This window comes from Spea bombifrons, chromosome 9 (genome assembly GCF_027358695.1).
Source record: "Spea bombifrons isolate aSpeBom1 chromosome 9, aSpeBom1.2.pri, whole genome shotgun sequence".
Classification (NCBI taxonomy): Eukaryota; Metazoa; Chordata; class Amphibia; order Anura; family Pelobatidae; genus Spea; species Spea bombifrons.
In genome coordinates, this window is record NC_071095.1 from 18854190 (window position 1) to 18870496 (window position 16307).

At 39.4% G+C, this 16307-nt stretch overlaps 2 protein-coding genes across 3 annotated transcripts in view; one reads left to right on the top strand and one right to left on the bottom strand.

The window, feature by feature from the left end:
* The window catches only part of MIPOL1 (mirror-image polydactyly 1), a 102253-nt gene extending 102084 nt beyond the window's left edge, over nucleotides 1–169 (bottom strand). Inside the window, exon 1 of the mRNA XM_053474348.1 lies at nucleotides 114–169. The gene's annotated coding sequence lies outside the window, so the exon portion shown is untranslated. The remainder of the gene's footprint in view (nucleotides 1–113) is intronic.
* Nucleotides 170–481: 312 nt separating this feature from the next.
* Nucleotides 482–16307, top strand: part of SLC25A21 (solute carrier family 25 member 21) — an 81190-nt gene continuing 65364 nt past the window's right edge. Inside the window, exons 1-2 of one of the 2 annotated variants that reach the window (XM_053474302.1) lie at nucleotides 482–525; nucleotides 1908–2022. In XM_053474302.1, the coding sequence (XP_053330277.1) occupies nucleotides 1953–2022 (70 nt within the window). In that variant the 5' untranslated portion in view covers nucleotides 482–525; nucleotides 1908–1952. The remainder of the gene's footprint in view (nucleotides 526–1907; nucleotides 2023–16307) is intronic. The other variant, XM_053474303.1, reaches the window with a different exon arrangement.

The window sequence follows — 16307 nt, forward strand, 5'->3', positions numbered from 1 at the left end:
CTTAAGCAGCTTGTAACTGGGGAAAATGCTATATTATGTATACTGAGTCCAGTATGTCGCCACCATGCACGGTACAGACAGCCCGGTAATTATTTGTATTTGCTCATACTCACAGAGCCGCCGGCGTCTCGGTTAGTCAAAGCCCCGCTATCGCGCGAGCGCACAGCTGCCTTTTTCTCATTTAATACGCAACTGTCCAATCAGGACAATCCTACAGCACCACGTGCAAGCGAGCGCTTACCTCTCAGGTGGAAATCGTGAAACTAATCAGCTGGAAGGTTCAGAGCAAATCTGATTGGCCGTTACTTTACCGTGGACGAGGCGTGAAACGCAAACGCGGTTTAATTTCTGCGTTGCAGCCCTCGTTCTGGGCTGCATTTAACCAATCGCCTCGATGCTCCCGGGATTTTGTTTTTTTGCGCTTCAAACCTCGGTCGGGAATAGGTTGGAAGTAATAGGATAGTGCGTTTGCGCGCATTCGGCGTTTGGAAGATTTTGGAGAGGACGCTGAGACACCCCTTGTAGGCACGATATTTTACCTTCAGTATTAAGACAGTTTGCAAAGATGTCATTAATATTGTGTGTCTGAAAAAGAAATCCCATAAATTATGTTTTTATAATGTTATCTAAATTTATTTCCGGTGGAGAAAAACTTTAATTAATTTCCTTCTAATTTAGGCAATAGAGGTTAATATTATAAGCATTGGGGGGGGGTCTCTGTTATCTTATTTTAGTTGAAGAATTTTAACAAAAAAACCCGAAAATATGCAATATATAAAAATATTAAAAAAAAAAAATAACTCCGCTATCACAACATATATATATATAATTACGAAGTTAAGTACCCCTCCCCCCCAAACAAAAGGTAGAATCAGAAATAACCTTACTTAATGGGTTCTAGGGATATGTTTGACATGAGCAAAGCACAAGCTTTCATCGTGAACTGATAAGTTACTTTTTCTACAATGTAGCAAGTAAGGGGAAATGGCAAGTTAAACCATAACATATTTGTTTTTGTTTTCTCAGAATTTCAGTTTTTTGCAACTAAGTAACTGGGAAATGTAATTCAGCATTTAGAGCAGTTTTGCCTAAGCATTTTACTGAATGCAAAATGCACTCTGATTAACCTAAGTATGCAAAGGATTGCTTCTATGTGCCTATGTGCATTTTATCTATCTATCTATCTATCTATATATATATATCTATCTATATATATATATATATCCTATTCTGTACTAGCCAATGGCCATGTGCAATGCACAGGCCTGTTCATATTTCAGCTTTGTATAAAACAGATTAATTTACATATGTCTATTTAAAGACATCAATCTCCAAGAAGGTAAAATCAATATTAAACTTTAAAAAATAAATGACCATGCACGCTACGCCTATTTGCTATCCGTTTGGCTCTCGTGCAATATAGATGACATGATAGCCCTGTGTGGATTGACAATATTCCATGTAAATGGCATTTCTTTGAAGATGTAAGCAAACATTAACACGCGCAACAACCTTTATATTTATTCATACAATTAGCACATCTTGTTAATTAAAAAATACCTACTAAAAAGTAATAGCTGCTGTATAGTAGTAAAATATACTTAAGTATTTGTGCGAAATTGGGTTTTGTAGTTTTTATTTTAGATTTAAAGGTTTTATTTTTTTCCCTGTGGAATGTTGACCTGATACATAAATCATAAGCAGGTGCCATTGGGCAATTAACCTACAGCTGTCATCATCCCTAACAAGTCTAACATCCGCTGGAAGGCCCCATGTTACTAGCACTTTATTATGTATTAAGACCAAGCTGGTGTTGGATTAGAGCTATAGTAATGCTCAGCTCACCAAGATTGTTAAATGATCGCCATAGTACTGATATACTATAAAATATAGATATTTTCTCACAGGTCTCCATCCATCTTCCAGTTGTCGCACCAGATTCCTTGCTCAGTATGCCAGCAACACCCAAGGTCACTTTTTGGACTGAAGCATCCCAGCAAGTCCTAGCAGGTGGATCAGCAGGTAGGCTAAAATAAAACTGCCGTTTACATACTGCATATCATTAGTATGCTCGATAATATAGGCCACAGTGGACAGGATTTACATATCAAAAATCTTTGTAAACAACATTTGGGGTATAGACTCTTTTACTTAAGTACCAAGCAACCCCGTGTTAGTTTTAAGAATTGATCGCCTTTTCAGCTGCAACTCTAGGAGAAATGACGTTCAGTTGTCCATGACTAAATAGGGTTAAGGCAAATAGAGATCATCACTTGAATGTCATTGAGCAGGTATTTCTGCAGTTGAATGTATGCTTTTGGGACACCCGACAGGCTGGCCAAAGGTTCTGTATCATTGCCTGACGTGCCAGTATTATGCCAGTAAAATTGGCTCAATGACGTAAGGGCAAAATACCATAAAAAATGCCTCTAGGACGTGACGCTGGTAATCAATCAATTACATTCAACGGTGTATTTTACTTTGAAGGTAAGTGTGCGTTTTGCCATTAATTTAACTTTAGAAAGCTGTTACTGAGCACTTCCATTTTAAAACAATGGAATGGCATACTGCGTTACCCAAGTCTGTCTGACTATAGAGATAATGCATGATTGACTTTAATGTTATGAAACTCTGGAAGATCAGTCATTGGGATGTAGGATACTGTTGGACGTAAAATCTCTCGATGTTATTTTAGGCATAAGAAAAATTGTCTAACATTATCTAAATTACAGTTTGTAAAGATGTTATGTTGCTGGTGCTATGAATGAACAAATGTAGAATGGTATAAGCATGAATGAGAGAGAGAAAATAAAACGGTTGTGAATTGGAATAATTATCAGCGACAAGTATGTGCAAGGATTGTGATAAAATTGAGTATGTCATGAAAAAAAAGAATGTTTACTTGTTCAAGCTCCTGATAGATCTGCTATTAACTTATTACATGTCATAAAAGAATGTGTGAAATAGTTATAGTTGCATAGTACATAAGGTTGAAAAAAGACCAAAGTCCATCAAGTTCAACCCTCCTACCTAACCTTCCTACTCTTGATCCACAAAGGCAAAAAACACCAAATTAAGCTAATTCGAATTCTTTCATCAGGGGAAAAAAATCCTTCTTGACACCAAAAGATTTCTCCTTGGATCAAGAAGCTCTAAAAACTTAATTGGCTTTCACAAATCGTCTATTAAGCAACTGGTTAATTATCTGTTTGATTCATTTTTCAAGGTATTTTAGTAATTATAAAATGTTATAATAAATCAGTAGGTGATGCCCGCATACTACAAAAGAACCTTGGGTTCAACCTGACAGCAAGGGGACACCAATGAGATGTCCATGTGCAGCATTGGTCAACCCTTCTTTATCTCCATGAATGAATGGCATCCCTCATTCTCCTTTATAGTGTATCTGCCGTCATATTAACCAGTGTTGCGTTTCTCCTTTCGCTCTTTAACTTGGGTATTCACTATTCAAATCTTGAAGCCCTCATACCTGGCAGTCCAGATGTGAGGACGAATGTCTCTCCTTTGAGTCGTCAACTCTATATTACTATATTTGATCTCAAATGGAAACATTTGACAAAGATTTTGACCAGGCAAGTTGTTGAAGGGGCTATCTGTTACAATATGACCGGCGAAAATAGATAGATGGGCCCAGAGAATATTGGTAAGATCTGAGGAACTCTGAAATGATACCGTATGTCAGCAAAGAGTGTGTCCACCGGTCGCTAATTATATGAAATGTTCTTACATATCGACACAAGCCAGTTTCGACCAATATGTTACGTTATACCTGGAAATATTACAGGAGGCCATGTACTCTATGGAGGTTAGGGTTCGTTGCACCGTCTGTGCCTTCTCTTTCTGATAGGTTTAAACGTGATACTATCTCAAGTATAAGTGAGGATTGTATATCTGAGATTGTTATCTAGATCTGAATATATTAGTCTTGGGGTATCAATAGTTGGTTGGGGTGGTCTGGCAGTCTACAATACTCGCACATACTCACATCGATGCTTTAGCCTGCGCTATGGTGAAGGGGTTAAATAATATATCAATGGTTTTAGAAGGAATGTTAGATTTGAAAGGTACACAAGAAGCTGTGTTACAAAATAGAGCAGCTATAGATTATTTTCTATTGAAATATAACCATGGTTGTGAATATTTTGCTGGTCTCTGTTTCGATTTGACTGACCATTCTAAATCCATACAATACCATATTTGATCCAAGGGATGAAACAAGATGCGGATTAAGGATGGTGGGATTGGCTGTTTGCATGGTTGCCCAATTGGGATGGGTAAAGATTTTGCTAAGTGGTTTAATTGCTATAGTAGATAGAAGTATATGTTTATGCTGTTGTATTCAGTGTATACCTAATTGTGTAACAATTTTCTCGAATATCTGTGGAGATAAGTAATAATATACTAGATAAGGTATAAAACCGCTTTTTGCAAGCAGATTAGAAGTAGCAGTGAGGTGGCTGCATCCGGACGGGAAATTAGTGGTGAAGATGTAATAAAAGTCCTGCAGGGGTAACTAGTATTCCTGAATATATTCTGTCCGGCGGTCAGCTTACTCACAAAAGGGGGGACTGTGGAAGAATACAGGATGACCTATGTCCCATATTCTGTTCTCCTGAACATAATAATTCCACTAACCACTGATAACACCAGTTTGTTTGGATACTAAGCACAAGGTTTGTCTGGATACATCATCCTGACCTTCTTTGCTATTGTATAAATGTTTACTAATAAGGGCATGGAACTATTTTATATATTATGTTTGGTTTAGGATAGGGTGTTATTTCCGGTATGATGATATAAATATATCCATAATGCGTCATAATAAACATTGTATAATAAATCTTATTATACAAACACTCGTCTGTGTGTCTGATTTCTCCCGGGCCGCTCGATAAAGATATCTACGTAATTTGGAACCCCAAGGTATAGAAGTACTCGGAAGTTCTCCGACAAACTCTACTACAGAAAGGATTAAAAAAAAACAAAAACAAAATCTGTTTATTGGAGTGGCCCAGTGAGTGCCCAGACCCTTAACCCATTAGAGATGATGTCGATTGGCCTCAAAAGAGCATATTTTGAGATAAGTTTATACATAACTGCTGGTAAATCCAAAGGGTTCACCTAAATCGTCTAGCTGCTGTACATCTATCACAATGTTTTGCATTGTAATGCATTTTCCCTCTAGTTATCCTATCAACTAGATTAATATTAATTAATGAGCCACTTCTTTAGTTGGTAGAAAAGCGGGTGTTCTCATGTGAATGAATGGCTCTTGGTGAATGAATGCTTTGTTAGTGCTCTTCAACAACCAGTAACGCTGCAGTTTGCCAAGAAGTGGCATGTATTCTGTTACTGAGATCTCCTGATAAATCCTATGAGTAACCTTTTTCTGTGACATGAAACTCTAGCAATCTGTAACAGAATTCATGGGAAATTTCACATCCTCAGGCACTTAGAATGCTGCGGTAAACACTTGGAAAAGGGCATTTAGTTTGTGACGACCCAAACAAAAAGCCTAATAACATTTTTTCCAGATATGTAAAAAAAAAAAAATGTGATTTTACTTAGGTCTCACAGAAAATAACAAATTGTAGTTATTGTGTATTACCACTCGATGGCAGACTTGGATCGTTTACATGTGAGCACTAAAATAGCATGATTTAAAGGCAGATTCTGACGGTATCTCTTGTCCAACATGTGTGTGCGGTTTGTCCAGTGTCCAATGTATGTGTGCGTACAGTGTATGTCCGGTGCGCGGTGGGTGCGTACAGTGTATGTCCGGTGAGCGGTGGGTGCGTACCTACAGCGTATGTCCGGTGGGTGCGTGCCTACAGCGTATGTCCGGTGCGCGGTGGGTGCGTGCCTACAGCGTATGTCCGGTGCGCGGTGGGTGGGTGCCTACAGCGTATGTCCGGTGCGCGGTGGGTGAGTACAGTATGTCCGGTGGGTGCGTGCGCACAGTGTATGTCCGGTGCGCGGTGGGTGCGTACAGCGTATGTCCGGTGCGTGGTGGGCGCCTACAGCGTATGTCCGGTGCGCGGTGGGTGGGTGCCTACAGCGTATGTCCGGTGCGCGGTGGGTGGGTGAGTACAGTATGTCCGGTGAGCGGTGGGTGGGTGCGTACAGCGTATGTCCGGTGCGCGGTGGGTGCGTACAGCGTATGTCCGGTGCGCGGTGGGTGCGTACAGCGTATGTCCGGTGCGCGGTGGGTGCGTACAGCGTATGTCCGGTGCGCGGTGGGTGCGTACATCGTATGTCCGGTGCGCGGTGGGTGCGTACAGCGTATGTCCGGTGCGCGGTGGGTGCGTACAGCGTATGTCCGGTGCGCGGTGGGTGCGTACAGCGTATGTCCGGTGCGCGGTGGGTGCGTACAGCGTATGTCCGGTGCGCGGTGGGTGCGTACAGCGTATGTCCGGTGCGCGGTGGGTGGGTGAGTACAGTATGTCCGGTGAGCGGTGGGTGGGTGCGTACAGTGTATGTCCGGTGGGTGGGTGAGTACAGTATGTCCGGTGAGCGGTGGGTGCGTGCGCACAGTGTATGTCCGGTGCGCGGTGGGGTGTTTGTGTACGGTCACAATGTGTGTAAACAAAAAATTATTCCTTCCAAATCTCTAATTTACATAAAATGCTACTTAACAAAGCAGTTGTTATGCAGAAAGTCCTTGCAAAGATATGGCCCCATACCATGCTAATGTCTTTTCCCCCGAAAGTGTCTCTTATATTAAAGTGTTATCTAGATATAATATATGATGTCAATTTAATCATTATTCCGCCTGTAAAAGTCTTACTCGAGTACTTAGGTAGTCATGGAAGTCCGTGTCACCACCTGGTATCCTCCTTCTTCTTGCCATGCCCTCTAAAACAAAAGGTTCTGCTTTGGCCATTTGAAGCATTGTAGCATTTGGCCCTAAACTTGTTTATATGGGTCAGTAGGAGGACAAGGTACTTAGTTGGGTTTGGCAGTGGTTTTGTTCTAGACACGCATATTCCTCCATACGCTCAAACAGAACACGCTGAAGACCATACTCAAAATTCGCTGATATGCGTGTATATCATGGCAGGATCGGAGATGAAGCAAATGTTTGGTTTAATAGCATACTCAACGTATAGGTTACTTTGGTATCTTTAAAAGGCCGTGCCCGATCATATATGAGTGACGGACCTCTTAAATGCTTCTCAACCGAATTACTGTTAATTGTGCTGAACGCAGCAGCCCCCCTTTATAACAGTGATTTATTGTATTTTTTCAATTTGCATTGAAAAAAACAAATCTGTTCCATTGGCCCCTGCACCAAGTAAATTTGGGAATAAAAGGTCCTTTTTGTTCTCGCTCTAGGCTTTTAAGATTTTGCACCTTTAGGTTGTGCCATTGGGGATTTTAGCTTGAAAAGCATTTTAACATATCCCGGCCTCGCTGTATCATAAATGACATCACTAAAAACATGGCGGCCTCATTACTTTTGACAGCACCTGCTTTGCTGCCTGATTGACCCCGGTTTTAAACTGCGTCGCTTTTTCTGATCCCCTCCGCAGGGCTCGCTAAGACCCTGGCCACTGCTTAGAGTTCTCTTAGGAAAATATTGTTTTTTGCCAGAGGGTGAAACTTGATTCTTGTACCAAGAACAAATTAATTCACCATATCGTACTTTAAAAAAAAATATATATATATATATATAAATATATAAAATTTGCTTTAAGTAGCAGAATCAAGACTTGTCAGCTGGAAATTCATACAATGCTTGTGGGTTTGTGTGCTGCGTTGTATGTTGCGTTGTATGTGTTCATGTGCCAAGGATCATGGAGTAGAATTAACCAGAGATGAAGGGTTACAAGGAAAAGTGTGATTACAGGTGCAATCAGCTACAAATACAGTAATGAAATAACAGAATTTCTAGTATATTATCTGATCTTCTACAGCATTTTCTTGGCTTTCAGGTTGAATTAAAACCTAGAATTTGACAGCAGATAAGATCCATTTGGTCCATCTAGTCGTGTTTTGTTTTTTTTGTTTTGTTTAAGACTTAAACATCAAGCGGTCTTTTCCTTTCCCATGCATGTTTAAATTATTTCACTGTATTAGCCTCTACCACTTCTGCTCGTAGACTTTTCTACCTTTCTACCACCCTTGCAGTAAAGGTAAGACTTCGTTATATTACATCTACATCCGTTATATTGGCTATATTTACTAAACCTCAGGTGTTTGTATTTTGGACCAGAGCAATTTTGACGTCTTTTCTGAGGATGTAGCAAGTAATGGCACTCTGAGGGGGGGGGGGTCACAGGTTGATTTAGAAATTAGCCACCAGGATTTTTTAATTATGCTTTTTACAGGGCACGCCAAGCTCTTCTATCAGACGATTACTCGGGATGCTCCATAAACACACGAAAAATAAATGATGCTGCAGACAAGGCGTAACTAAGAGACACATGCTTAAAATTAGTGTTATTAAACCTTTAGAATAAAAAAAACATCTAAGGTTTTTTTTAGTGTCCAGTGTGTGTGCAGTGTCCAGTGTGTGTGCAGTGTGTGTATTTGTGTAGTTTCCAGTGTATGTATAAGGTCTGTGTGTATACAGTATGCGTGTGTGTGTGTGTGTGCAGTGTCCAGTGTGTGTGCAGTATGTGTATTTGTGTAATTTCCAGTGTGTATAAGGTCTGTCTGTATACAGTATGCGTGTGTGTGTGTACGCAGTGTCCAGCATGTGTATTTCTGTAGTTTCCAGTGTTTCCAATGTATAGTGAGGGTGCGTGTGTACAGTGTGTGTATGCACGCATGCAATTAATAAGCACATTTAATATATATATATAATATATATATATATATATATATATGTTTGCATCCCCTGAGCTTTCCATTAAAATATATTATACTTGTCACAAGAATTTATTATATTCATATATTATAAATATTATTTAACTTGAGCTAGCGTTGGTGACCACTAAAGATAATTGAGGATACTGGGCTGGTATTTCCTCTGCGTTTTATCGTCTAGAAGATCTTTTTTGCTTCTCTAGAGTACCGTATGAAACTATTACTGGAATATAGTCAGCAGAAAATAGGAAGATGGATGGGGGGTAGATAAAAGGGTAGATGCATATGGAGGTTATCGGGATCTCGACATCCATTTGCAAGGAGGGCTCCCACTAAAATTTAGAAGGAGAATACAAAATTACCAATAACATTAAACTTGATAATATACAAAAATAACATTAACATACTGATAGAGGAGAAGAGCTTCCTCTTGGCGTTCTATGCACGTTCAGAATTCTTTATGAATAAAGTCCACGCGGGTTGTTTACTTGGACTTTGTTTCTTTTATGTATATGTACTAAATACAGTATCCTATGCTGCTAAAGTCTCCCTGTTTCCCCCAAGCACTGACCTGTGACCCACTATGAATTTCCCACTCCCATCCATGAAATTCACTACAAATTTCCCTTTCCGATCACCTCCCCTTTTTAAAACACAGAGCTAGAGAAGAAAACTTAGCAGATGGGGGATCGGATGCTCTGCTGCTGCAGGCACTTAGTAAATTGGAAAAATATTTCAGGGTTTGGTGCTGGTTTCCCGCAGGGCAACCACAAAAGCCCACCCTTCTGAATAACATCATAATGTAGAGGCCCATATCCCCTCGTCGCTCTGTGGCATGATATGTGGTTAATTCGAGCTCGGGTCCACATCATCTCTTCTCTATTTGTGTGCTGCTTAATGGCCGCTTTATCGTGTACAGCTGTACATAATGCAAGCAAGCGTTACTTTTGTAAAAAATGTCCTCCGTTCCAAAAGAAGCATCTACCAGATGACCTTTAACTTTGGGATTTTAACACCCTGATTTTGTTATTGGGCTAAATCTTGACTAACTGTTCTCCACTTAAGTGGTTTCCAACTCAACAGGAACCCATCACAAAGCTTCTGAAACAATTAGTTGCCCCCAACGGGTCTCCGTAGACTTTGTATTAACATCAATTCCACGTCTAAATTATTCGTTTTAGTTTCGTACAGGTCCAAGGGTGCGTATCAAAGCCCCTCTACCCATTCTTACCCATCGTACGTTGTCCATTGTATGACTGATACCTATGGATTAGTTAATGTAAGAACATTGATATAAATATAATTTATATTTATGAAAATAGACGAAAGATATAAAAGCAAAGTTTGAAGTGCCAAATGCAGAGCAGCCACATGGAAAATTCCATTGGTTTCCATAGTGACTGCTCCACAATTACAGCTTTTAGACAAAATGCTAACGACACTGTTTATGAAAACCATGAATATGTTAACTTTTCTTATTGAGCAGACTTAGTCTCAGCAGTGATGGGTTAACAGGCCAAGCCGCATAATTGGGCACACCTGGTGGCATTAGTTAACAGGTTGACCCCACCCTATCTTTTGTTACCCCCCTTACTTTTTTTTCCCTCCACGTTGCCGCAGTTAAGGGTAAAGCAGAGAGGGTAAGAGACGGAGGGGAGTTGACAGCACTGACGGAAACCTGTCAGAAGTCTGCTGATTACAAATTTGCTCGTTAACCCAGTCTGAAACATATGTGTTTAATTTCAGCGGCTCGGCTCCACAGATGCCCTTAAGCAGAATATTGCCTGCGAGGCCGGGATAATGCGAGTTAGTAGCGGGGTGATGTTTGTTAGGTTAGAGCTGACAGTTTGTTTATATTCTTACAGTGGTATGATGAATGGGAGACCGGTTGATACTAATTGGCCTAAATTGTTTCCCTGAGAACACCGGGCCGGCATTAGCCTCGCTCTTTTGAGCTTTCCCTCTAAACCTTTTTTTGCAGCATGGAAGGCTTCTCAATGCATTGCGAGCCTACAAGCCATCAGGTCTCCAGCAATGTGCCGCGGGCCTCTTGGACCTGTTAAGAAGCAAATTGCACATCCGTAGTAGTTGTAATGCGTGCGCCCGCTTACAGTGAACAGGAACCAACAATATTTTGTTGGTTTTTTTTTGCCGTAGGTTTATTGAAAGTTTTTCAATCTAGTGATTCTTAATTATTCACATTCCATGGTCAATATAATATGAAACCGTAAATGAAGACAAAATATAATACATCACCATCTAATTATCCACTAATTCAAGAAAGCCATGTATTGCCAAAGGCAAAACAATATAAAGAAAATCTAAATAAACCTAAAAGAATAAGACAATTAAAAAAAGGGCCTTTGGGGCTACATACAATGACGAGACAGAATGAAAGAGGGCCATGCTAATGTTTTCTTTTTAAAAGCCCGATAGTTTTCTTCTTGTACAGCAAACGGACCTTTAGCCCAGGCCAAAGGGTATGAAGGGGGCAGGATTTTTCTTATTTTTAAGTAATTTGCATAAAACTTAAATATATTCAATTACATTACTTTTATTTATATAGCGCCAGTCGGTACCGAGACGGTAGGATAAATTTCAAATCAAGAACAATAACAAACTGGTACAAAATAAGAGGCCCTGCTCTTGTGAGCTTACCAGCTAGTCGGTTAAGTGGGAAGTGAAACAGTAGGAGGGGAAGTAATATAGTGAAAGTTATCACCAGCTGGAAGCTTGCCATTAAATGTAATGGTGTGGAAATAATTTATATATTTGGTTACCTTTTTCTTTAAATATAGAAAATTAAACTTAATTGTCATCTCATCTTGGGTGTATTAGGTTTGCTAAATATAATGTCAGAATTAGTGTGGACCTGTAATTGGACTGTTGTGTGCTGGCCTTACGTGACAAACAATTGGCATTGAGAGAATGTCTTGCCAACCATGTTGTCTTATGGAAAATGTACAACCTGTAACAGCCGTTTTCCACATTCAGACTTGGTTTTGTTCCTCATGGGTTCAATCGATATTTGGCTGTTGGATTAGTAAGTGAACTGGTTGTTCCGATCAGGGGAGAGGCTGTCATCAGAAGCTCCACCATTTTGGCGGACGTTAACACAAGGTTTTTTTTAGATAAAAAATAAGAGCTTACGGTGATATACTCTTTGATCCTCCATGATAAGGGAGAGGACGTCACCGGAAGCTCCGCCATTTTGCAGAAGTTTGCTGGGAGGTTATGGCCGTGGAGATGCGTACGAAGAGAGAACAATAGATGGTAGACACGGGTGAAAGTGGTCAGCAGAGAAGATAGGGGAGACATTCAAAGAGTATGAGAGAGTGAAAGAGCCCGTGAATTTCAGACAATAGATTGTAGCTTTTTTGCTTTAATTTCATAAAATTTACACAAGTCTAGTATTTTTCCAGAAGATGCTTACTCGGGGTGGTACTTTATAATATATAGCAAAGTCAGGGGTATGAAATATTAAACTCTCCTGTAAACATCAGAGTTGTTGAAAATGCATCCATATATATATATATATATATATGCTTCAGTTTCTATGTTGGACCTATACACAAATAGGCAAATATTTTACATAAATATTTTAAGATTCTAAGTGGGCCCAGTATGATAAATCAATTAAATGGATTGCTGTAATACTTAGATAAAATTATCTATGAATATATTCAACAAATAATTATCAATAAAATCCTTAGAAAATTCTAGATTGTAAGCTCCTTTGAGCAGGGCCTCCTCAACATTCTGTAAGTCTTAATTGTTAAGATTATGTTATGAATTGTTGTGATGCGCAATTTATGTCCTGTTTACCTATTGTACAGTGTTACAAAATATGATGGAACTATATAAATCAATGAATGATAATATCCAATAATTTTATAGGCGCAGGGGTGGAAATATTGATGTCACAGGGAACACGCTTCTGGTTTTTATAACCATGAAGTTACCGGTGACACACTGAATTGTTCCCGTCTTGCATGAAACCGATTCTGACAATATTACCAGTTGTTTTTCTTTTAATCCTTAAAGAAACAGTTAACCCTATACATCAATTACACTGGGTTCTTCAAAGCTTGCAGATAAGTAGTATTTAACATTCTGACACAGTAGATCAGCGGCGTCAAAGAAAGGGTATCTTTAAGTGGGACTGACGAGCCAGGTTTTCTGGCCAACGTATCCCGAAACAATTTGCCTTTTTATTGCATGAAAATTGAGCGCCATTCGTCCAGCAGATAAATCAACGGTTTTCTATTTGATGAATTGTAAATGATAAACTGTAGGACATAAATGCTAGACCCATAACAAAAATTTACTTTAAAGTCAAGATTCTGGCATGTTTGCGATGTCTGACAATCATACATAGAATTACTCAATATATGTTTTTTATTATCACTAAAAATGAAAGCCACAATTGAAAAAACATTGAAAAATATATATATAAAAAAAAATTGGTATAAAAATAGTTTACTACCCCCACCTGGTGACTTGTTCTTGCGGCCAATCTCTGAATTATATCTGTATCGGATTGAAAACAGGCGTCTTTTTTAAAGGGCTCGGGAAACAGAAAAACATGATCTGTTTAACAATCAATGACATGTTTGTTTAAAAACTCTAGAAAGATCAAAGTTATCAATGCCCCTGAGTATAGGCAAATGCCACCCGACTCCAATGTTTTGCTTTCGAATGTGGAAGCCCGCAGAAGCATTTAATAGAAAGAGACCGTATAGGCAGTAAGGATATGGATTATTAGCCGTTGGGGCTGTCGCTGGAGTGGCGGGTCCTTTACTTACCCTTTAGGGACCCTGCTGCTCTATCTGTTGTGAGAATTCACTATAACATGCATTCATAGCATTGTCAAGTTCTGATGGCCAGAGTGTTGGGAACCATTTTTACCCAGGAACCCAAGTGGCCGAGGCCAGATTCTTCGCGTTGTACTTCTTCGTCTTTGTGTATGTTTACCCGCCGCCATAGTAGTTTATTCAGTATTCGTTTTGAACAACAAAAAGGCAATATTCATGTTCTCCTGAATATGAAGGCACAAGTCTAATAAGGACTTTATAGGACTTCAAAGGACATTGTCCCATGAGGCTTAGGAAAGGATTTAAAGTACTTGGTTTGTTTTAGCTCCCTTTGTAGGAATGGGATTAGTACAGAAATCCATACAGCAGTAAGAATAAAACAGAAGGTGTCTAGTAATGCCCCATTGTCATCCCAGTCCATGCCGTATCTGACTGCAGCTGCTTGCCCGGGAGAGCCCCGATAGCTGGATAACAAGCATGGGAAAAAATTGTGTTTGGTTCCAGGCACCTGTGACCATCATTGCTGCCCGCTACCTTCACTAATAAACTTTCTGCTTAAGACAAGCAAGCATCCAACTCATTGCTAGCACCCTCTGCTTTTACGATGAAGTTTGGCAACCAGGCAGAGGCATCTTTACGCCTAAAGATACATTAATAATTATACATGGAGCAGGCTTATTCTAATCGGCGGAAAAAGTGGATGTAATTCGTAAAATGCGTAAAATCATATTTGTTTTCCTATTCAGCCTAGTTCATTTCCAGTCACTTTTCCATTTCTCGGAACCCACCCATCTGGTGACAGGATCAGGCAACAGTAACGGACCCTTCTGTTGTGGACCCGTAGAGCAGCCTTGCTCATTTGCATGGAATCAAGCAATAAACTGTTACCATATGTTGATTAACTTCATCCCCCAGAGGTTTTAATTGGGAACTAGACTTTTTTTTTAAATGTGTACTCATGGATAACTGAATCATTGTTTGCACTTTCCAAGATATTTAACTTCTGCTCAAACACGTAAAAAGCCTGCTAACGACACATAGCCTTTGGTGCATAATTTCTCAACGTGTCTCTATGGGTCACCATATTTGTAGAGCAAGATGTAGAGTTAACCAAACCATCATGGCATCAATCTCAGATTTTATCTTTAGTTCTGGAAAAAGAGGCTTCACTACTGTTGAAACTATGTTGGTCTTCTTCCCGGGACCAATATGGAAATATCTATGTGCAGAGTTTGGCCTCCATGGCCTCTCTTGGTCTGACACCCATGCCACCCTCTTTGTTGATCATGATTGGAGTAGAATCTCATCTTCTATTCCATTACTTATTTCTGTATTATCCAACTAAAACATTTTGGCACTTGTTTCTCGACAATATTTATTTTTCTACTTATTACTTAAATATCCCATCTCCATTATCATCATCGTCATCATCATCTTGTGGTGGTCCGAAACCTACGACTGGTTAAGGTTTGAGTCTTTATATTGGGTAAAATGGGCACCTTAGATGAACCAATGAGCCTACCCTATCAAATTCTTTGCTTCTTTGGTCTAGGTTCGTTCTACATTAATATGGGCAGTCAGGGTAGTTCCTACAATGTAACGTTTTCTCTACGGTTTTAGCGATGCACAGCGTTAATGGAATATCGCCATTCTTCTAGTATATCCCCTTTGAGCTGCAATGATGTAAACGTTTTAACATTTTCAGTTCATTATTGAGCCAAAAGGCTAAACGAGAAGCCTGCTGTCTTCTTCATGGATGCTTGTATCCTGCAATCAGTTGAGATGTTTAATACGTAACACAATATCTTGTGTATACACGAAGATCCCGTTTGTTGTTGGCCATACCATTACTATATCTCTTAATAAGAAACGTTCCATGTGCTTGTAAATAAGCATCTCCAACCTTTCAAATACAACTTCTCAATCTCATAAACATATATAGCGCAAATATGTCTCATTTAGTGTATTTTGCATTACCGATGTAATTCATACGGCATTTCTGCATATAGGCCCTTTGTAAACAGATGAACAGATATGTGATAGCCAAAGAGAGTTAAGATTTTAATCAGATCACTTTCACATGTTTGCACTAAAGCATCTTTTAGTAGCCAAGGGGTTAATTACGTTTGTCATCCAGCAAGCCCATGGATCCTGTAAACCGCACAGAGAGGAAGTGGAAAGATAATTACATAATGTAATATTTAGTACAATGGCTGACTTCCTTCCTCTTCTCTCCTTGCTTCGCTAAATAGAAGTTAGAGCCTAGAATGCATCGCTCTGTATAAAGCAGGGAATAAATCCAGATTGCCACCTAGTTTGCAGAAATAATGACAACCAATCTTTAAGAAATATAGAAAAAACTAGAAAAAAAGCCTGTTCCGGAAATAAGTAGCGAGTGCTTATTTCATACGTTAAATGGCTTCTCCATTTTTGCATTTGGACACTATAGAGATTGAAAAAAAAATGGGAGAATGAGGTTTTTTTAGGACCACAAAATCTCCTAACACAGATTCTTAGTTTTCCATAATCAGATCGTGAGCGTCCCGGTTAATTAGCGCCCTTTGAAGGTTTAATCATCTAAAAATACATAATTGTAAGAAACTTATTTCGGTTTTTATAGCAGCAGTCTGCTTTTGTGTCATATGACAGGTATTTCCTTAA